General features: G+C 46.9%; 1 protein-coding gene across 5 annotated transcripts in view; it reads right to left on the reverse strand.

Moving 5' to 3' along the window:
- Nucleotides 1–757: 757 nt before the first annotated feature.
- Nedd4 (NEDD4 E3 ubiquitin protein ligase) overlaps nucleotides 758–20,077 on the reverse strand; it is a 91,421-nt gene continuing 72,101 nt past the window's right edge. For all 5 annotated transcript variants that reach the window (XM_060384776.1, XM_060384775.1, XM_021637982.2 and 2 more), the window contains 15 exons: nucleotides 18,664–18,744; nucleotides 18,382–18,436; nucleotides 18,233–18,291; nucleotides 17,105–17,170; nucleotides 14,344–14,573; nucleotides 12,860–12,981; nucleotides 12,671–12,741; nucleotides 11,004–11,099; nucleotides 10,626–10,699; nucleotides 10,272–10,332; nucleotides 8,764–8,823; nucleotides 7,914–8,021; nucleotides 7,207–7,303; nucleotides 3,983–4,055; nucleotides 758–3,596 (listed from right to left, as the gene is read on the reverse strand). In XM_060384776.1, coding sequence (XP_060240759.1) covers nucleotides 3,494–3,596; nucleotides 3,983–4,055; nucleotides 7,207–7,303; nucleotides 7,914–8,021; nucleotides 8,764–8,823; nucleotides 10,272–10,332; nucleotides 10,626–10,699; nucleotides 11,004–11,099; nucleotides 12,671–12,741; nucleotides 12,860–12,981; nucleotides 14,344–14,573; nucleotides 17,105–17,170; nucleotides 18,233–18,291; nucleotides 18,382–18,436; nucleotides 18,664–18,744 — 1,356 coding nt within the window. In that variant the 3' untranslated portion in view covers nucleotides 758–3,493. The remainder of the gene's footprint in view (nucleotides 3,597–3,982; nucleotides 4,056–7,206; nucleotides 7,304–7,913; nucleotides 8,022–8,763; nucleotides 8,824–10,271; nucleotides 10,333–10,625; nucleotides 10,700–11,003; nucleotides 11,100–12,670; nucleotides 12,742–12,859; nucleotides 12,982–14,343; nucleotides 14,574–17,104; nucleotides 17,171–18,232; nucleotides 18,292–18,381; nucleotides 18,437–18,663; nucleotides 18,745–20,077) is intronic.

The following is a 20,077-nucleotide window of genomic DNA, read 5'->3' on the forward strand; positions in this document are numbered from 1 at the left end:
GGCAAGAGGCGTGGCCAGCTCTACCTCTCCCACCCTAGGGGTTGGCGCTTTTAAAATATTCACTTTCCCCCACTGTGGTGTCCTATCCCATAATGCAGTGGTTCTCAACCTTCCTAATGCTGTGACCCTTCTACCACAGTTCCTCATGTGGTGACTCCAAACACAAAACTATTTTCATTGCTACCTCATAACTGTAATCTTGCTACTGTTATGAATCATGAGTATCTGATGTGACCTGACCCACGTGTTGAGAACCACTGTCATAATGCATGTGATTTTAGTCATATGCATATCCAATCATGCATAGCATGGACTAGGGGATTCTCCCCCAAATACGAGAAGACATACCTATTGCAAATGCATCAGTTCAAGCAGGACCAGCCCTTCTAATCATCATTCTGTGGCATGCTGGGTACTGTCTAAATCTGATTGTTAACAGGGGAGAGGAAGCTTACACTTATGTAGCCCAACGCAAGGGAGGACTCCAGGGGGCTTGGGGGTTGCTGGTGCAGTTTCTGGAAAGGCGTTGTGTGTGCACAGTACATGCTGGCCGAAGGAGCGAGGCTATTGAGTTCATTATAGGGAGATCCGTGGAACCCCAAACCACAGGTCAACATTTTAAAGTGGAGACAGGCTGTCCATCACAGAGTTAAGTTACCTCAGCGGGCATTCACACGTGTCAAGTCCATCTTGAGACTCTGAAGACATTGCTCAGTACACTAGTCTGAAAGCATTCCTAGGTAAACCAAGTCACAGCTTTGTTTTTAAAATTAGAATAGAACTTTATTTGTGGAATTGAGATTTTTGAAAATGATTTTATAGTTTATGCAATAAATTTTGATACATTAATCTGGATATACATTTACCATATAAGAAAAAAAATTTAAAAACAATGTCAGATAGCTTTATCATCAAAACCAATTGTGTTTAACTTGACATTTATAAGGAATAACTTGAGCGTTATAAATAAAAAACTAAAGCAAATACCATTTGGGTTTGCATTTGTAACGCAATTTTGTATTTCATTTTTTTTTGGGGGGGGGCGGGATTAGAGAAAAAGAAGGCTAAAATGCTTTCCTAGAAAAGCACAAAGCCTTCGCTTCGTGAGCGTGACTGCACAGCTCCCAGGAGGACGCTGACACTGGCGTGAGGGGCTGGTGTTCCACGCAGGGCCCCTCCAGACCACAGGCTCACACCGGGAGGGGGACACCTGGCCTCCTTAACGCCAGGTTCCAGTGAAGTCACTGACCATCCAAAGGGGCATTCGGTCTAACAAAAAGAAAGCTTGTGTTTCCTAAGCTCTGCTGCGGATGCCTTCCCGGGTGATGCTGGACAACCCTGCATAATTACGCCTGTTCTCACAAGATGGTTTTGCCCTTGTTCTGAACAATGTGGGCATTCGGGGTAACACACCGGCCACACCGGCGTTACTCTGCACTGTGGAGAAGCGGACTCCAATGCTCCCATCCAGGAGTGAACACAGGCCGGCAGGCGGTGTCTCTCCATCCTCGCCTACCGTAAATCTTTTATTTATTTCCGGGTGAACGGACTCACTGGGCGGGGAGACAGCGTGGCTGCCTGAAGCAGAGCCTCTGCCAGGAAACTGAGTCTCTAAGAAGCGCTGCCTGATCTGTCCCTGCTCCAGAACTTACTAGGGTCAAAAGACAGAAAGGACGGCATAGCGATTCACGCCCGTCAGATGGAGAAGCTGGAGCCCAGGGGCAAGGGTTCAGCAGGCCGGGGATGAAATCAAGACTGCACTGGCGGCCTGACTCTGGTCGAGACTCCTAGGAAGCATGCGCTGGCCTGGGAACTGCTTTCCTGATCCACACACTGATGTGGCCTATGGAAAGTGTTTTCCCTGCTGTGGTTGGAATCCTCACCATGCGGTGGCAGCTACTTGCCATGGTGCATGCTTAAACCAATGGCCCGAGTACTTACAGCCCCCCCCCCACGGGGCATTTACGTGAAACTTTGTGGAAAGTTTGTAATATGCTTAAGCTAGTTCTACACATGCCACACACAAAAGCAGGCTTTAGCTTTTTTTCATATGTAAGAGCATTTTCCATATAATCACACCACTGTAAGGATGAAGAAAAGGAGCCTTGGCACATACAAACGATCCTGGCAGTCGGACTGGGACCTCGCCTCCCTTTCCTTCCGCCTTACTCTGTTCATCCCTACTTTCCATTGTTTATGAAGTCGCCTACACATTTCTAAGCTCGAGGATGAAGACGGCGCTGGCCTTTGCTGCTGACAGGTGTTATTTTTATCTCAAGGGCCTGGCCCCTAGCCGGCACTGTCTGCATATGCTGATTCACGCATGGGTCTCTTCCTGTACCTCAGTGTGGTCACTGTGGGATTCCACCTCTAGCATTTTGTCCCAAGGGTTTTTTTTGACTTTTCATAAAACATAATTGTCATAGTAAACAGTATTTTTTAGAAAGCATAAGAAACCTGGTAACAAATTTATACAAATTATGCACTGAACTACTCTTTGGTTATTTTAAACAAATTTTTTTATACTAATGTGATACTAAAAATATAAAAATGCAACTACAGAAATCGCTTAATCTGTAAACATAATGAACTCCGTAAACACGTATGTACTACGTGACTGCACAATCGTGAAGAGTGGCTGGTAAGGGGGCAAGTCATACATGTAACTCGGTTCTTCACGGCATGCTTAGAAACACTGCTTTGTGGAGCTGGTGTCGTGGCTGAAGGGATTCTAAACGCGCTAACACGGAAGGGCTCTAGCCTGTGTCCGAGCCTCGGGCAAGAGCGAGACCTAACACTTTCTACGACTGCAAATAAAAGCTTGCTCCACGTGTCTCCTGAGTCGCTGTGGACTCAAGCTGCATGCTAACAAACGCGAAATACTTCCCAAGGGAAAAGTAAAAAAAAAAAAAAAGGAAAAAAAATTTTGTTTTGTTTGTTGTTGTTTTTTGTTTTTTTTTTTTTTTTTTTTTGTTTCTGCAAGTGACTAAAAACATATGTGATACATCTTCCAAAGCGGCTTCAAAGATCTAGGCAATAAGGTACGCTAGGCAGGTCTACAGAATACGTAGCTACAAGTGGCGCTAAGTGTGTCGCGATTTACTCACTATGAAAGAGACTGTCTTTGTCCAAATTTCATCTTAAAGAGACATCAACTTTTTCCCACCAGATACTCATGACAGATATTTCACAGTTGGAATCTCAGTAGTTTCAGAAGGATGTGCCTAGCAAGATGAGATATGGTCAGAACGCAGGCGCGCAGGACTCGCGTCCTGAGAGCCTGCGTGAACCTAACGACAGGACAAAGAAACTGGACAAATGAATACGTTAGCATGGTGGTGGCTGAAATCATGGACAAACTGTCCTCTGGTCTCGTGGGAGGAGCCAGTGACAACCTTTTAGAAGTTTCTGGAAAGTGTTAAGATGTGATTTTGCTTTTGCTTAGAAGCTATGGTGGTCAAGCCCCCATAGCCTGTTTCGTACACCTGCCTCTCTAGTCGACCCCGTCAAAGCCCTGAGTGTTCTCGATCGCCATCTGAAGCTTATCCCAGAGCTCATCGAACGAGTCATAGGGTGGCAGGTCCAGGCGATTGAAGCTGAAAGGACAGAGAGGATCTGGTTAGGGTTGACATGGTGCGGGGACCGTCACCATGGTAACCACAGGATCCCTGCCACCAGAGGTCTTAACAGGCTGCGGGCTCTCCTAACTCCCCGTCCTCCCCTCCCGCCTTGACCTTATTAGCCTCCCACAGGGAAATGTCCCAGCTTTGGGGACTCAGGGAACGGGGCACATCCAGCCTGCACTTGTTGGGCCTCTCCACCCTTAGCTTCCTGGATTTTGAGCTTGGGTCTCTGGATCTGTGTTCCCGTCTCTTCCTCTCTTCTAAGGCCGTCACACACCCTTCAGGAGGGCACGGCAGGGGCCGCTGGAGGCCGGCAGGGAGGGGAACTCTGCTCTGCCAAGGGAGCCAGCTCTACTCACCAGGTATGCGCTCTTGGTAGCTTGTCAGGGGTGCCCCACTGTTCAACTGTGAAGGACTGGGGTCCATTTGAGCCTGCGGGGAAGGTGAGTTTCTGCGGGTTAGTAACTTCACCCACAAGTCCCTAGACATCGCAAAGCACACCTTCGTTTGCTACATGCAGATCTCACACACACGGAAAATGAAGCAGAAAAGAAAACGAAGCCTGCCCTGTGCTCGGAGTCGCCTGCCGGTCATAAAGCAAACCGACTGTCATTTCAGCTGTGAGCGGAGTGCCCTCCTCTGGCCCTGGCCCAGCTGCTTCTTCCTAGGACTTTCTTCACAGGTACACAGAAGAAGGCAAGAGTCCTCTTCTGCTTTTGATTCCCTTAAAAAATAGTTCTAACTTTTTTCTGCTTATATGTTACTAAAAATATTGAAAACAAGAGAATAAAACATGGCCAAAGAAAATAAAAGCCACCCAAATCCTAGCCTGTTAGGTGGTTAGTTTGGGGAGGTTTTTTTTTCGCTGTGTGCGCGTGTGGTTTTCTTTTGTGTTGTTGTTTCCCGGTGTGGAACTCAGGCCTCCCACATGCCTTCAGTACTTGACTCCTGAGCTGTAGTCTTAGCCCCAAGTTTTAAGAAAAGTTAAGTTATATTTTCTCTGGGTGTATCCGGGCTGAAGATGTGCTGAGGCCAGAGAACAATGAGTGGAGGTCCCCTCCACCTGTGGGTTCTGGGGATTGAACTCAGGTTATCCAGAACGGCGGCCAAGTGCCTTGAGCTCCTGAGCCGTCCCGGGGTTGGGGGGGCTGTTTTCTTTTTCGTTTGTTGCTCAAGCCTGGCTGTCACTCTTAGTCCGGGCTGGGACTCACGGTATGGCTGAGGCTGCCCGCCAACTTCTGTCCATCCCTGGGCTTCAGATTCCCCAGTGCCGGGATCCAGGTTGAGCTCACACACCTGATTCGTGACTTTTTCTGAGCGTGTGCACATGCGAACACACTGGCGGGTCTCAACCTTCCTAACGCTGTGACCCTTTCATACAGTTCCAGATGGTGTGATGACCCCAACCATAAAATTATTTCGTTGAAACTTCCTAACTGTAATTCTGCTACAGATATGTACTGTAATGTAAGTGTCTGAAATGTGACCCAAAGGGGTTGTGACCCACAGGTAGGTCGAGAGCACATGACCCTGTTACATGCTCTACATTTTTTCTCATTATGGACATTTCAGAAACTGCCTTTCTTTTTCTTTCAGAGTTTCCACTTAGCTTGCTCCAATCCTCAACACCCCAACCACCAAATAACTTGGGCTCTCACATCCTGACCGGCGACTTTCCATTCTTCTCCTCACGTCTCATAATCTCTTCCAAATGCGCATGTACAGCTGCCAGAAGCAGCAAGAGAAAATGTAGTATTCTCAGCAGCAAGGTGTAACTTCTCATCTCACCATCCACGATCAGAGTCACAGCTAAAAGTTTTGGTACTGGGGCTGCCGGGAGCTCGGCTGTTATGAGCCCACAGTGCTTTGCCGAGGACCCAAGTCAGGGCCACTGCACCCACACTGGGTGCCCTACAACCTCCTGTGATTCCAGCTATGGGGGCTCTGACGCCCTCGTTCGGCTTCCCTGGGCACCAGGCAGGAACGTGGCACACACACACATGAAGGAAAACACCATTACACATAAAATAAAACCAGGGAGGGAGCTATGTACACACATACATGAAGGAAAACACCATTACACATAAAATAAAACCAGGGAGGGAGCTATGTACACACACATACATGAAGGAAAACACCATTACACATAAAATAAAACCAGGGAGGGAGCTACGTGGCCTTATCTGGGGCCTTCCATTTTCACAAGAATGAAGAACCTACAGAAAGCCTTTACCCCACGGCTCACCGCCAACCACAGAAGGAAAAATACTATTCCATGATAAAAAAAAAAAGCTGGGCAAAAAAACCTACTTTTTATTTTATAATTCCAAAGCAATCTTTGCGTTCTTGCTCCTCTGTGGAGAACATATTTCAAGTTCCCTGTGGGCGCCTAAAGTAATAGAGTATTGAACCCCATATCTGCTGGTGTTACGTACACACGCCGTATCACACTTAAACAAAAAAGTAGTAATAATGAATAAAGAGAACAACCTAACAGTACAGATTAAGCAAAGGCATGTGACTGTGGCCTCGGTTCTTTACTGAAATACCCTTTAATATTTTTGGATTCAAAGACTGCAGTAGCTGAAATAGCAGAAGGTGAATCCTTGGGTAAGAGGGGTAATTTAGCTTTTTTTAGTGCAGCTCATGTATTCTCCAAGGCCACTGCTCACTGCTGAGACGTTGGCAAACACTCTTTTACTGCTGTCCTTAGCCAGTACCCTAGAGCAGTGGCTCTCAACCTGTGGGTTGTGAGCCCTTTCGGGGTTGAGTGACCCTTTTACAGGGGTTGCCCAGGTCACCAAAAAACACAGGTATTTATACTGTGATTCGTAACAGCCGTGTAACTACGGTTAGGAAGCAGCAACCAAAGAATGGGCATAACACGAGGAACTGCACAAGAGGACTGCAGCGTTAGGAAGGCTGGGGACCGCCAGGCAAGAGGCGCTGCTGTTCCTGCGACCACAGACAGAACAGAGCTTATGTTCAAGGATGAAAGTGACTCCACCATTTCCCAGTTTCTCCTCCACCATCTGATTAGAAGGTAGAAAAGCAGTGTGGCCTGCTTCAGTATGTCACATCGCATCACTCAGAAGTGCTAATTCTCTGTGTGCATACAGTGCATGCGTGTGTGCTGGAGGACCACCTCAGGTACAGTTCCCTAAGGCACCATCTCTTCTTGGGGACAGGGTCTCCTACCCACAAGTAGCTTGCCAAGTAGTCTAGGCTGGCACTTTACCCATCAAATTGTCTTCCGAACCCTTAAAGTAATGTTTTTTTTAAATTATGCTAAACAAGAAAATGGTGGCCAGGCGCTGTGTCACACACCTTTAATCCCAGCACTTGGGAGGCAGAGGCAGGCGGACTGCTTGTGAGTTTGAGGCCAGCCTGGTCTACAAAGTGAGTCCAAGACAGCCAGGGCTACACAAGAGAAACCTTGCCTTAAAACAAAAACAAAGCAAAACCCAAAAAAAATCCCCAAACCCACCAACAACAAAAGAAAAAGGTAGAACTTGAAGACTCATCAGCCATGAGAATAACAGCCAGTGCCTGCATTTCTGAGGTATCTATGCAGACTCCTTACCATAGAGTTCAGCAAATCCATTCATAGGCACACGGGAGGTACCGGTGACAAACTGAAGCAGGCGAATTCTTTTTTCTGCGTCCATCATCAAAACAGCCTGAAAAAAAAACAGAAAGACTCATTAGATAAGAGTACTGAAAGTAACAGATAAATTATTCAATGGGGGGAAAGCCATTAGAATTCAGGGAATAACCACGAAAGTTTTGCTCTTCTTGTTCCCCAACCCTTGTTTCTAAGGCTTTTCTCTCAGGGCTGGGGTTAAGGATGCTCACTGCTCTTGTGGAGGACCCGGGTTCCGCTCCCAGCACCCACGTATTGCCTCACAACTGTCTGTAACTGTCGTTCTAGGGGAATCTTGTGCCCTCCTCTGGCCCTTGAAGGCACTGCAAACATGACATATAAAACACACACAGTTTAAAAAAACCTTTAATCATTACATTACTGGTATTACTGAATGGGGTATCCGTAAGAGAACCTGAAGAAGCCATGTTGCAGGTTATTCCAAGTCCCCGAGAGAGGCCCCATCTTGGTGAAAGCTACCGTGTCTGCCCCAGCTCGTTTATTACAGTTCCGCAAGCTTTCCCTATTTACCTCTACACAGGTGGGAGGTGGACTCACACTCAAAGGCACACCACACAAAACCAAAGGTCTGCTTCCTCTAGGCGGCATGGTCTAGCAGACTGTACACAAAGCAAGGCTCGGCTTACCTTCCAGAACCACTGGATAACCTGGTGGTTCACGCTGTAGCCATTTTTGTACTTTGTATGTTCCTTCCAGTCGCTCACGTCCACATCTCCCAGGCCACACATGAGAAGCTGCAGACAAGACACAGTCAGAACCGTGAGCAGGAAAAGCCGTGGCAAAGCTCTGTTCCCCCTACCCCCGCAGGGCCTCACCACGCAGCTCTGCTGTCCTGGAACTTGTTATATAGCTCAGGCTGGCTTCAAACTCAGAGATCCACCTGCCTCAGCCCCAGGTGCACCACTACCTCCAGCCATAGCTGTCCTAGCGTAAAACAGGGCTCTTTCTCCATCTTTCTTATTTCATTTATGTGTGTATGTGTATGTCTGCATGCAAAAGTAGTGACATGCGTATGAGTGTGAAAGTCAGGACAACTGGTAGGAGTCCATCTCCAGGCCAGGGTCAAAGCCAGACTGTCAGGCTTGGCAGTGCATGCCTTTCCCACTGAGTCATCTTGTGGGCTCTCATTTTGAAGACAGGGCGCCAGTAGCTGCGGTTTCCTTCAAACAGCGTAGCTATGGATGACACCGAACCGCTGATCCTCTTGCCTCCATCTCCCAAGAGCTGGTTAACAGGTGTGCACCACCACACCTGCTTTTACGGGTGCTGAGGACGGCACCCAGGGCTTCATACATGCCGAGTAAGCCCCACCTCCTCCCCCATTCCCGCCACAAATTCTGCCACTCTACCATCTAAGCTGAATCCTCTCCTCTCCTTCCCACTCCTCTGTAGTCCCTCCCCCACAAGCGGTGCTGAGGACTGAACTCAGGCCCAGAGTTTTCACCATTCCCAGCCACACACAGAAATATTTCTTACCTCTAGTTCATTTTCATCGAATATCTTGATGAGATCCTGTGGAATCAGCTCAAAAAATCCCTAGAAGGAAAGCAGGTTGCAGGCTCAGCTCCCAGGCTGGAGCATCTGGTGGCATGGGAGCACTCCTACTTGTACACAGATCTTTGGGAGCACTCTCACGTTGCCATTTTACAGTCACAAGCTCATCACTGTGATATCAATATGGCTGTTCTCTGCTTTTATTTCTAAGAGTGGCTGCCTAAAAACCTTCCATCACTTCTCAGGCCTCCTCCCTCCCTCCCCACCCCTTCTTCACAGTATCGAGGTAGATAAGCAGAAAGAAATCCATGCCCCATCCTGGCTGCGCCCACTGCAGAGGAGGGAGGACCCTTCTGCAAGCCTCTTACCTTGTTTCCTCAGCTCCCTCCTGACCATCCTCCACCCACTGCAGTCTGCCTAAGCCACAGCCGCCTTAAAAACACCCCTCTCTTCTTCCCTTCACAGCCAAGTGCATACAGTATGAAGAGGTAAATCCAGTCGCTCATACCCACGACCCTGTCACCTGCCCTGCCTGGGACAGGGCCAACATCAGATGTGCGACTGTCTAGTGCACACTCTGGATTTCTATCCTATTTGATTTCAGCTGCTTCTCAGACATTCCGTTTGTCTTACGTTTGCAAATGCCCTGCTGCACGTGTGGAGGTCAGAGGACAGCCTGCAGGAGTCAGCTCTCTCCTTCCACCACGTGACCATATGTGCCTAGTGTTCAAACCATTTTCATGCATTGTGCATGTTTCTAGGCATGCCTGAGTACATGTGGACACTTGTATGTCTGGAGAGGAGGGGGCCTGGAGGCTGATGTCAAGAATCACCCTCAATTGCTCTTCTACCTTATTCACTAAGTCAGGGACTCTCAATCAAACCCCGAGCTCACTGATATGACCAACCTGGAAGGGCACCAGGCAGAGTGAGGTTGGGTTTGGTGTGGGTGTCCCTTGCTTCTACCTTCCAAGGCTGCAATTACAGCCACCCACTCAGCATTTACTTGTGTTCTGGGATTAGAACTCTGGTCCTCACAGTTGACTAGCAAGGACTTTGAAGGCTCAGCACTTCCCCAGCCTGCTCAGTGTTTGCTGCTCAGAGTGACTGTATTTTCACAGTGAGCATCTATTCCAGCAATATTGTGCTAATATAAATATATGCTCAACGGGGCTGGACGGATGGCTCAGTGCTTAAGAGTCCACAGCGCTCTTGCAGGGGCCCGAGTCTGTCTCCTAACACCTCCCTTGTTGGGTGGTTCACAACTGCATGTAACCCTAGCTCCAGGGCTCCTTTAAGGGCCTTCACAGGCATGCATGTGCATATTATTTCAGAAACATGAAATTAAACTGAAAACATGCTGAGAACGGTTTCACAAAGCCGGCCACATCTCATCCCTCTCAGACGCACTGAGATGCAAACGCTTGAAAGTTAAAGTTACAGGCGGTTCTTTGCAGTTATGGGAAGGCAAGAGAAAGAGTACTTTGTACCTCTTTAAAGGCAGCCATTTGCTTCTGGATTCGGTTCACAAATCGCCACTGTATCACAAGGCTAAAAGGAGAAAAAATTAAAAAAAACATTTCTTTTTTTCCCCTCTACACACAAACCAAGAAACAATTTTAGAACGTGTTTATTCCACTTAGGAACAGACAGAGTAGGTGGGCCCAAGGCAAAAGCAGAACAGAAACAGGGAGAACTAAAGTGTGTTTTCCTAAGAAAACTGAGATTCTGGCATAGGGGAAGAAAGAGCAAGTAAAGAAAAAATCTTCTCAAAAATAAATAATTAATTAAGAAAAGAAAGCAGCACAGAATTCTTTCTAGATACTCAGAAAGGAAGTACTCACTAGATATACTCCTTTTTGTTCTTGTTGGTGACGACAATCTCCGAGCCGCCAGTTTTCAGTTCATGTTGGTGTGTCTAAATTAAACATGACGTGTTATTTTAGTGAGGAAAATGGGGGGGGGGGAAGGAGCATGAGTTACACCAGAAGCCTGGTGCTTTAAATTAAATCCATTCAAGAGAAAACTTAAGTATTAGTTCTCCCAAGACAAACAGGGAATTACCAAACATCAGCGCACGCACAAACGCCGCCCCAGAGACAGCGCCCACTACCGGAAATCGGTGGACAAGCAGAGCGCGGAAGGGCCTCAGGCGTGTACGGATGTAGACACATAGGTGACAGCAAAGGGTTTGCAAATGATATATCTGAGAGCCCACAGACCTGTCCAAAAAGTTCTTCGTCTATAATAAATCTCAGGTCCAGCTCTGTCGGGTCATTTTCAAGAATCCAGCGCAGAGAACTGTAATATTCACTATCCTGGAAAGGAAATTACATTCTAATTAATGGGCTAATTCATCTTACAGTGTTGGGGATTGCACTCAGGACACTGTACATTCTAGGCAAGTGCTCTAACATTGAGCTATATCCCTAAGAAAAACCTGCGTTAAAAAAAAAAGAAAAATCTGTACATACAAAGCTACCTCACCGCCCATGACAGGCTGGGAAGATGGCTCCCCTATCACCTATATGAAAAGCTGTACACAGGGCCCACACCTGAAATCCCAGCATGAAGATTGCCAGACTGAGTTCAGGGCTGGGCCACACTAAATACAAAATCATAAGCAACCCACACAGTGACTATGTGCTCTTAAGCTTCTAAAGAACCACGCTGGGGCCGGGGCTGGGGCCCAGCTGGTGGAGTACTTGCTGGCATGTGCAAAGCCCAACACTCGGTTCCTAGAAAAGCAGAAACCAGGTGTGGCCGGTGCTCCCAGCACCCAGGAGGAGGCTCAGAAGCCATCCCTGGCTCCGCAGAGCATTGCAGAACAGCCTGTTCTCTACCTCAAACATTTGTTGTACCACAGAAAGTACAACAAAGAAGCAGCAGGGACCTGGAGAGACAGCTCAGTGGTCATGAGCTCTGGCTGCACGGCAGCAGACCAAGGGTTAATTTTCAGCACCCATGTTCACAACCATCTGTTACTCCGGCGTCGGGGACCTAAGCATTCTTTCCTGACTCAGAGCACTCCAAAGGCAGAGCCTTGCTGAGGCTCCTGTAAAGAAATGGAAGGCCAAGGACCGAGTCTTACGTGTGCTGCTGGTGGCCCCGTGTGGGGTGGTGCACGTGGGGCCCAAGGTCAGTCACAAACTGTACGGTTTTTACAGATAGTGTGGTTTTCAAAAAAGATGTTTATTTTTTTATCCTATGCACATGAGGTGTGTGTGTGTGTGTGTATGTGTGTGCGCTCTGCCTTTGGAGTGCCGGCTTTAAGCCCTTCGTCACAGACAAGTATAACTCAAAACCCGATAGGTGTCTAACTACTACATGGTATAAAGTACTTAGCAGAGGTCCAGCAGGATGCCTCAGTGGGTAAAGACAACTGACACCAGGCATGATGACCCAAGTTCATTCAATCCCTGGGACCCACATTATGGAAGCAGAGAAGGGACTTCTGCAAACTGTCCTCTGACTTCCACAGGTGTGCCACGATACAAGCAACCCCCCCCATAAACAAATGTAGATTTAAAACTTTCGCAGAAAGCTGTCCATGGAGATGGCTCCGTGGGTAAAGGCACCTGCCGTTATAGCTGACGCGCGAAATTCAGCCCCGGGAATCCCCATGATGGAAGGAGAGAACTGACTCCCTCTATGTGTGAGTGCCCACACACGAGAGCAGAAACTCAGGTGCTCGTGTTCGCCCAGCAAATGCTCTTACCCACGGGGCCATCTCCATAGCCCTCACTTACATCTGGAAACATTAAAATGCATTAATTTCTGTTTTCAAAACAAATCACCTGGGCTGTGTGTGTAGCTTAACGGAACAGGGCCTACTCAGCATGGGAAACCCCTGCCAGGCCCCAACTCTCCAAACACGAGGGAGACCTACCACCGACTCCATGTCATGCAGCGTGATCATTTTCTGAAGCATCATCTTGTAAAAGGGGCGAATGAAAAAGCCTTTCAAGAAACAAAATATATTTAAGACGATTATCAAACGCCACAGGGAGATTAAAATTGATGTTTCAGAAAAACCCGACAACCCCATATTGGAAGAAGTCTGTTTCCCGATGCTAACCATCCAACAGCTTGCCATGGTAAACTGCCATCCCAGCCACGCGACCGATGAACTTGAAGTACGAGAGGTGATCTTCGTTACACAAGCCCGAGTTTGGATTTATCTGTAGGGTGTAATTATCCCTGTGAAGACAAACCACACTCATGTCATCCACTCAAAATTTCATAGAAACTGTATCTAGGCAAGTGATTATGAAAATTTCCCCTCTTTTGTTATCTTCCTCTATGAAAACCACTGGATCTGATAATGGTCTTAAAACTAACCATTTCTGTCAAAAGGTAGAAATAATCCCAAAGGACAGGTAAATGGATAGGCAAAAGCTGTCCATCTGTATGTACAAAGGACAAAGAGAAAACCCTGCCAATTGGTGTAAGATGGCTGGACTCTGAAGGAGGGAGAGGCCCCTAAGACTCAGGAAGTGGGGCTGGAAACACAGATCAGTGGCAAGGACACCTGCTGCTTGTGCAGAAGACAGCTGGGCTGAATCCCCAGCACCCACACGGCCGCTCACAACCACCTGTACCTCCAGTTCTAGGGATCTGATGCCCTCTTCTGGCCTCCGAGGGTACTGCATGCATGTGGTTCAGATAAGACATGCAGGCTAAAATCTATACACATTAAACGAAATTAAAAACAAAGACAGACCCAGGGAGTTATCAAAACTTGCAAGATCCAGCAAGCCCCTCCCCTGGGTTAGGTAAAGAGCAGCAGCTTCGGGGAGAAGAGACCCTGAGCTACCTGATGTCATGCGGGGAGCTCCGGGAACACGGCCTCTGTGGGCCCTGACCCACGCTAGGCAGAGCCTCTGTTACACAGCTGGCTGTGAGTCATCCCTGACGCAGGAAGAATCAATCCCTCACCCACAATTCTAAAAGTAATTCAAGTAAGACCACGCTGGACTTTGGTAGAATCCTACTTGGTCCGTTCTTAGTACCCTATCTGGGGCAAACAGAGGTTTGTTCATGTTTCCCAAGGGAATATCACTCGGCAGATACTAAGTGAAATAATCCACACACGGAGGCCAAAAGCTGCATGGTACTGTGCAACTACTGTCACTAGAGAACAGCAGAGCAGTGTCTGCCAGGAGCCAGAGGGGAAAGTGTTTAATGGAGACTTACTTCAGGAGGATGGGAGAAGTACAGAGATCAATAATGCAGAATGTACTTGAAATGTCAGCCAAGTGTGTGCTCACAGAAGGCCAGAGTGGAAGCCCTCTGGAAGAGGCCCTTCCTATCATGTGCAATCTACTGCGGACACACACATACACACGTGGTTAAAATGTTAATTTTTATGTTATATAACCCAATTTTAGAAAGTCATTTCTGAAACATCAGTTATCATCTCCCTGTGACGTCAATCACGCAGCCCATGCTTTCTAACGGGCAACCTAGTTCTGGAGAATTGACCGTTTTTCATGTACACAGTCATTTAAAGAATGTATGCCAGGTATGGTGTCAGGGGACTACAGTCGTAGTTGGACTTACGTAGCAGAGTACTCGAACAGCCCGTAGTAAGGATTGAACATCTCCTTTGAAATGAGGAAGAACCACTCTCGAGCAACGCCTCCATAGTCCAGTCCCTTTTCACCATCAAACTCAATCCAGAGGCGAGCCTTGAGGAAGTCGGCTCTCTTCACTCCCATGATCCTCCGGTAAGAATCCTCCAGGATATTTGCACGGCGGAGTTTCATTTCAAATTTGTTTGGAATGTCATTCTGCAGAGCCAGGGAGGAGAGACATGGTTTACACCAGCCTGGCGTGTTACCACACTTCACTCTGCCCACGCCGTTTTCCTGTAAGCAAACCCACGAGGAAAAACCTACTCGGGCGTATTGACCTTCCCTTCCTCCCCCTCTCTGCTTCAAGAAACAGGTCTGTTTTTGTCACCCAGCTTGGCCGTGCGCTTGCTATCTAGCTCAGGGTGGCCTAGAACTCAAGACCTTCTATCCTCAGCACCCCTTACCGCCCCACCCAGTGCAGACATACAGCCTTAACATTCTTCTACAGTGGCAGCACATTCTTCTAAAAACTCATCATTTCTGAGTTTTATGTGTAAAGAAGCTACAGACTGTGAGAACAGACGCATTTCGCCAGCAGCGCGTTCCACATGAGTTATAGGCCTGGCCATTCTGCACCAGCGTTTCACCTACTGCAGGCTGCTCGCTCTCTGCCTGCTCCTGCTCCTGCCACAGGCGCTGTCCTCTGCATGTGATGGGCTCGTTCATTCACTCGTCACACCAACACTGTCACAAGCTACTGTCTCCACCTTATCATGAGGAAACTGGAGACTTCAGAAGCTGAGAAGGTCTGGCTCTCCAGCCTCTGCTCTTAATGTAGACTCCTGGCTCCCTCATCTCTTTTAGGTCCTGTGCTTTAGAGGCAAGTGTGGACAACTATGGCTCGGAGCCTACTGTAAACACTATGAAGTGTATCTGAGTGTGTCCCCTGAGTGCTTTGTGTACAGCTGTCACGTCGGCTCTGTTAGGAGAACAGAAGTCTTCTGTCAGACCAAAGAGAGAAAGAGCAGCTCTTCAGAGAACATGTCAATCCGCTAGTATGTTGAGGGGAAACAGAAAGTCCCTCAACTTAGTACAAACAACAACCCACAGAAGCGGAATAAGCACCTCACTGGTTTGCCCCACAGTTCCTGCAAGTTAAATAACAGCAGGCCTGGAGAAAAGCGGCTTTCCAAGACTAATCACCAGGCAACTGGTGCAGGAAAGGGCCTTGCTCTGGGCCAGGTCCCTCAGTGGGGTGAGGGATGGGGACAGGGAACAAAGACCCGGGCACAAGAGGAGGCTGCTTCAAGGACTGCACAGCACGGGGGTAGGAGTGGGGGAGGGCACCACCAAGTCCAAACTTCCAGAAGCCGCCCATGAACAGCTGTCTGTGGGAACAGCTAACAGCCAAAGGAGGCAGGTCAGCATGAGTCGGAGGCTAGCCTGGGCCCCAGCCAGAATGTCTCAAAACACCAACGGTTTAGTTATATTTAAAAAATTGAGCACCACATGCCCATGTATTCGCTTATTTATAAAGTGTCTGAGTAGTTTGTCTCTATGTGTGTATGTATGTACAGGTGAGAGGGCAATAGTACACGCTCTTAACTACGGAGCCATCTCTTCAGACTTAGGAGATGCGTTCTACCTTTTTTTTTTTCCTTAACCTTTTAAGATGTATTCTCATTATGTAGCCAAGGCTGGCTTGGAATTCTCTATGTAGGCAAGGCTGGCTTCAAACTCAGAAATCTGCCTGCTCCTGCCTCCCAAGTCCTGGTAGTAAAGGCGTGCACCACCAGGTCCAAGCTCCCATCTTTTTAAATTTTTTTGGCTTTGTTTCTTTGAGACAGAGTTTATCTGTGTAGCTCTGCCTGCCCTGTAACTCTCTACATAGACCAGGCTGGCCTCAGACTCAGAGATCTGCCTGCTTCTGCCTCCTGAGTGCCCAACAAGCACTGGACTATCTACCCATCTCCCTCATCAAACGCTTTAAAATCAGAACGCCTAAAGGTAGCCAACAACTTTCAGAGTAATTTAGACACAAAGCTATCATTTAAGGATATCACTGAACTTTGGGAAAATTTAAAAGGCCTTTTCTATTTAGAAAGTCGGGGGGAATATAATATTTACACCAAAAAAAAAAAAAAAAAAAAAAAGAAGTAGTAGTAGTACTTCCTTTTGCTAAATTTGCAAATGAAAAAACACTGGCATCCAACCCACCATTTTGAATCCCTGGAAAATTCACCCAAGAAAGCACAACCCAACAGTCCCACCTAGTGGCCATGCTCCTAAACTGCAGGGAAAGGAGGAAGGGGTCAGTGCACGAGGAAGACAAGATGTAGAAATGTACTTAAAGCTATGAAGAACAGATGGCTTAACCCAGAAGTCTCTCAAACACAAAGTAAAAAGAAAATCTTCTGAGCACAAAGTCACAAAGACCAAGGCCCAAGAGACCTAAGGAAATGTCTCATGATGTTTTTCTATGTTACAAAGACTCCTGGAAAATAAACATGAATGTGAGCCCGTTACCTGAGATATATCCATCCTAAGTCTGGAGAGTTAAGCTCGGCAGTTAAGAGCGTGCACTGCTCAGGCAACGGACCTCACCTCACCTGAGAGCATTCACACTGCGCAGCTCACAACCACCTGAACTCCAGGTGCGGGCGCCCGGCGGCTGGGGTCTCCACAGGAAACTGCACTACACACGCCCCCCCCCATTCTCTACGAGTGGCTGGTACAATGTCACAAACCTGCTTCTTCAGCTTTCTTCGGAAGAACTCGTACTTTCTCTTGTAATCCCGGGAGTAGGGCACTGCCTTTAGTTGAAAAATTTGGGAAAACAAAGAAAATTTAGGGTGTTTTTACTTTAAACAGTATTATAAACTCCCCCTGGATATTTTCTTAATATATATAGGATATATATAAACAATAATTATTTGGAAATTAAAGTTTCATTTGAAGAAAAGCAAACGGAAAACTTAAATGTTTCTTTAAGATAAAATTGCATTCATTAGGCCCCATGGCTGCAATTTTTCTTTTCTTTTTTTTTAAGGCAGTCTCTCTTATGTATCACTGGCTGTCCCTGAATTCTCGGTAGACCAGGCCGGCCTTGAACTCACAGAAATCCACCTGCCTCTACCTTACGAGTACTAGGCTTAGCAGCATGTGTCACCATGCAATATTGTTAAAATGTGACATGCCAGAGGCAAAATAAGTCTTTCAAGTAGAGAAAATTTAGAAACAAAAATTTCTACTTCTGAAAGGCTTTGGAATTGTCTTCTCCATTAAAGGAACAAATTTGAAAAAATACACTTTCTTGTTCAACTCCTAGGAGCTCCTGTTCTTTTTTTTTTATTTTAAAAGAGTACATACCAAGATAATAAACACTAATCTAAAAAACAAACAAACAAACAAAAAACCCCTTACATTTAATTTTTATTAATTTTGTGAATTAACAAATTTGGAGGAAAATAAAAAAGTAGCTATATTAGAGAGACTGAGTTTCCTATAATTAACCCAAGTCAAGGGTAGTATAATCAAGTACAAAATAAGTAATAGTTACAGAAAATATGAACAGGACCTAAATAGTGGGTATCTGGAATGGCTCTGATTAAAAATCTTGTTGAAGGTGTGATCCTGGAGAGGACAAGAGCAGCCACACACACACCCTGTCACAGGCTGGCTCCTCTCCGGTGTGTCTTTTGGTTTTAGGGAGCCTCCGCTGAGCAGCCTTCTGCCCCAGCCCCTGACTGAGTCTCACTGTCCAAGTTTGGGACACAGGGTAAAAACAGCTTCACACCACCTTTTCAGAAAGAGGCCAGCAAAGGCTGTTCCTCTTGGATCCCCCTGACCCAGAGCCCCAGGGTGGGGGTACTCACTGGTCCAGTTATTGTCACGTTCTGCAGCCGGGGATCTTCCCACTGTGTCTTCTTTATATCTAGGAGGGAAAAGACAAGAGACAGTCCTCTTCCTCATGCCCAGAACTCGGCACCACAAGGAACTGCGCTAGAGAAGTCATGGCACCTACTGTGGTTTATGTAGAAGACTCTTCCATCTGTGTGGGTCCGCTCCTCCCATCCTGGCTGTAATGGAACATCATTGCAATTATTTCAGTGCCAGGTCTTTGAGGTAGAAGATTATCTTAAAAAACAAAACCAAAACTAAAAAAAAAAACCCTAAGCGCTGGCTGTATGCTTAATTCGAACATACCGTTTTTAGCAGAGGGCGTCACAGTTTAACAACAACGTTCGTTAGAATCATTAGAGAACTCATGTATTCTGAGTTAGGTGAGCTCAGCAGCAGAACTTACAGGCAAAGGTCCCAGGTCACTGGACGAGTCGGCTGATGTCTTCGCTTTCGGAGGAGCCGAGGTTTTCAGTCTTGGATCCTCCTTTATTTGGTTCAGTCATAAACAAAACGACACACATGTTTTAAAATAATAGTCACCGTGCTGCAGCGGTTCTGTTCACATTGATGGGTATTTAAAATACTCTCCTTACAGTTGGAGAGACAGCCCTGTGCTAACGCCTGTGCCATGAGAGAGCGAGGCCTGGAGTGTGGGTCCCGAGGGCCCACGCACGCACCGGGACCCACTGTAATTCTGGCCTTGGATGGTGGAGAGGGGGTCCCCACAGCAAGCTGGCTAGGCGGACGAGCTGCAAACGAGCTGTGGGCTAGAGTGACAGGGCCTGCCTCCCTGAGTTACTAGAAAAGCAATGGAGGATGATTTCTGGCATCAAGCTCAGGCCTCCAATGGTCTCACACACACACGAGCAGCATGCACACATATGAACACACATACGCACACAAAGCATGAACTCACACAGTAGCATGAACACATACATGCAGGCAATGTACACATGCAGCACACACACAAACGCACACATACACATACATGAAAATGGAGAAATAAATGAAATACTCTTTCATATTTCATTCATACTTTGTGAGACAGGAGCTCAGCCCAGACTGGCACTGGAGCCCGGACCCTCCTAACAGCCTCAAATGCTGGGGTTCTAGCCATGTGCCTAGAACCTTACTGTACTTTAATTCCTTCACTAGTGACTTATTTCTCCAAGAAGATACTGCTGAGAGGCCATCCTACTGAGGGGACGAGGTCACTTCCCAGTGGGATCAGCGCTGAGAATTATGTCACCCCTCTGTGAACCCACTGAGAACATTTTAGCCAGTTTGTTGGAACCTGAACTGTTTCAAGTTTTTCTTTGCACAGAAACTGGTGTAAGATGGCAGCATTAAACTGGCCTACATCTGGGCAGGCGAGATGGCTCGGCGGGCTGAGGTGCCTGATGGCCTGATACCCTGAGTGTAATACCTGGGACCCAGATTGTAAAGGAGAGAACAGACTCCTACAAGTTACCCTCTGACCTCCACACACATGCTGTGGCACACATGCATGTACACATACAGGATAAATACATGCACGCGTGTAATCAAACACACAAATGAATAAATAGAACCATATGTTGTGGCATCTGTTTGAGTATCTACCTATCTGTCTGTCTGTCTATCTATCTATCTAAACAGGATGGTAATCTAGAGAAGAGGCTACCAAAAACAATTCAAATCTTAAAAAGGAAACAAAATTCAATTTATTCACATTAATTAATGTATAATTACTTTAATATTAGTCAAGTTATTAAGCTATTTTAGATTTGTTTAAGCAGTTATTAGTCTCAAGTGTTAGAAATTTTGATAGCACTTTT

This window comes from Meriones unguiculatus, chromosome 6 (assembly GCF_030254825.1).
Source record: "Meriones unguiculatus strain TT.TT164.6M chromosome 6, Bangor_MerUng_6.1, whole genome shotgun sequence".
NCBI lineage: Eukaryota > Metazoa > Chordata > Mammalia > Rodentia > Muridae > Meriones > Meriones unguiculatus.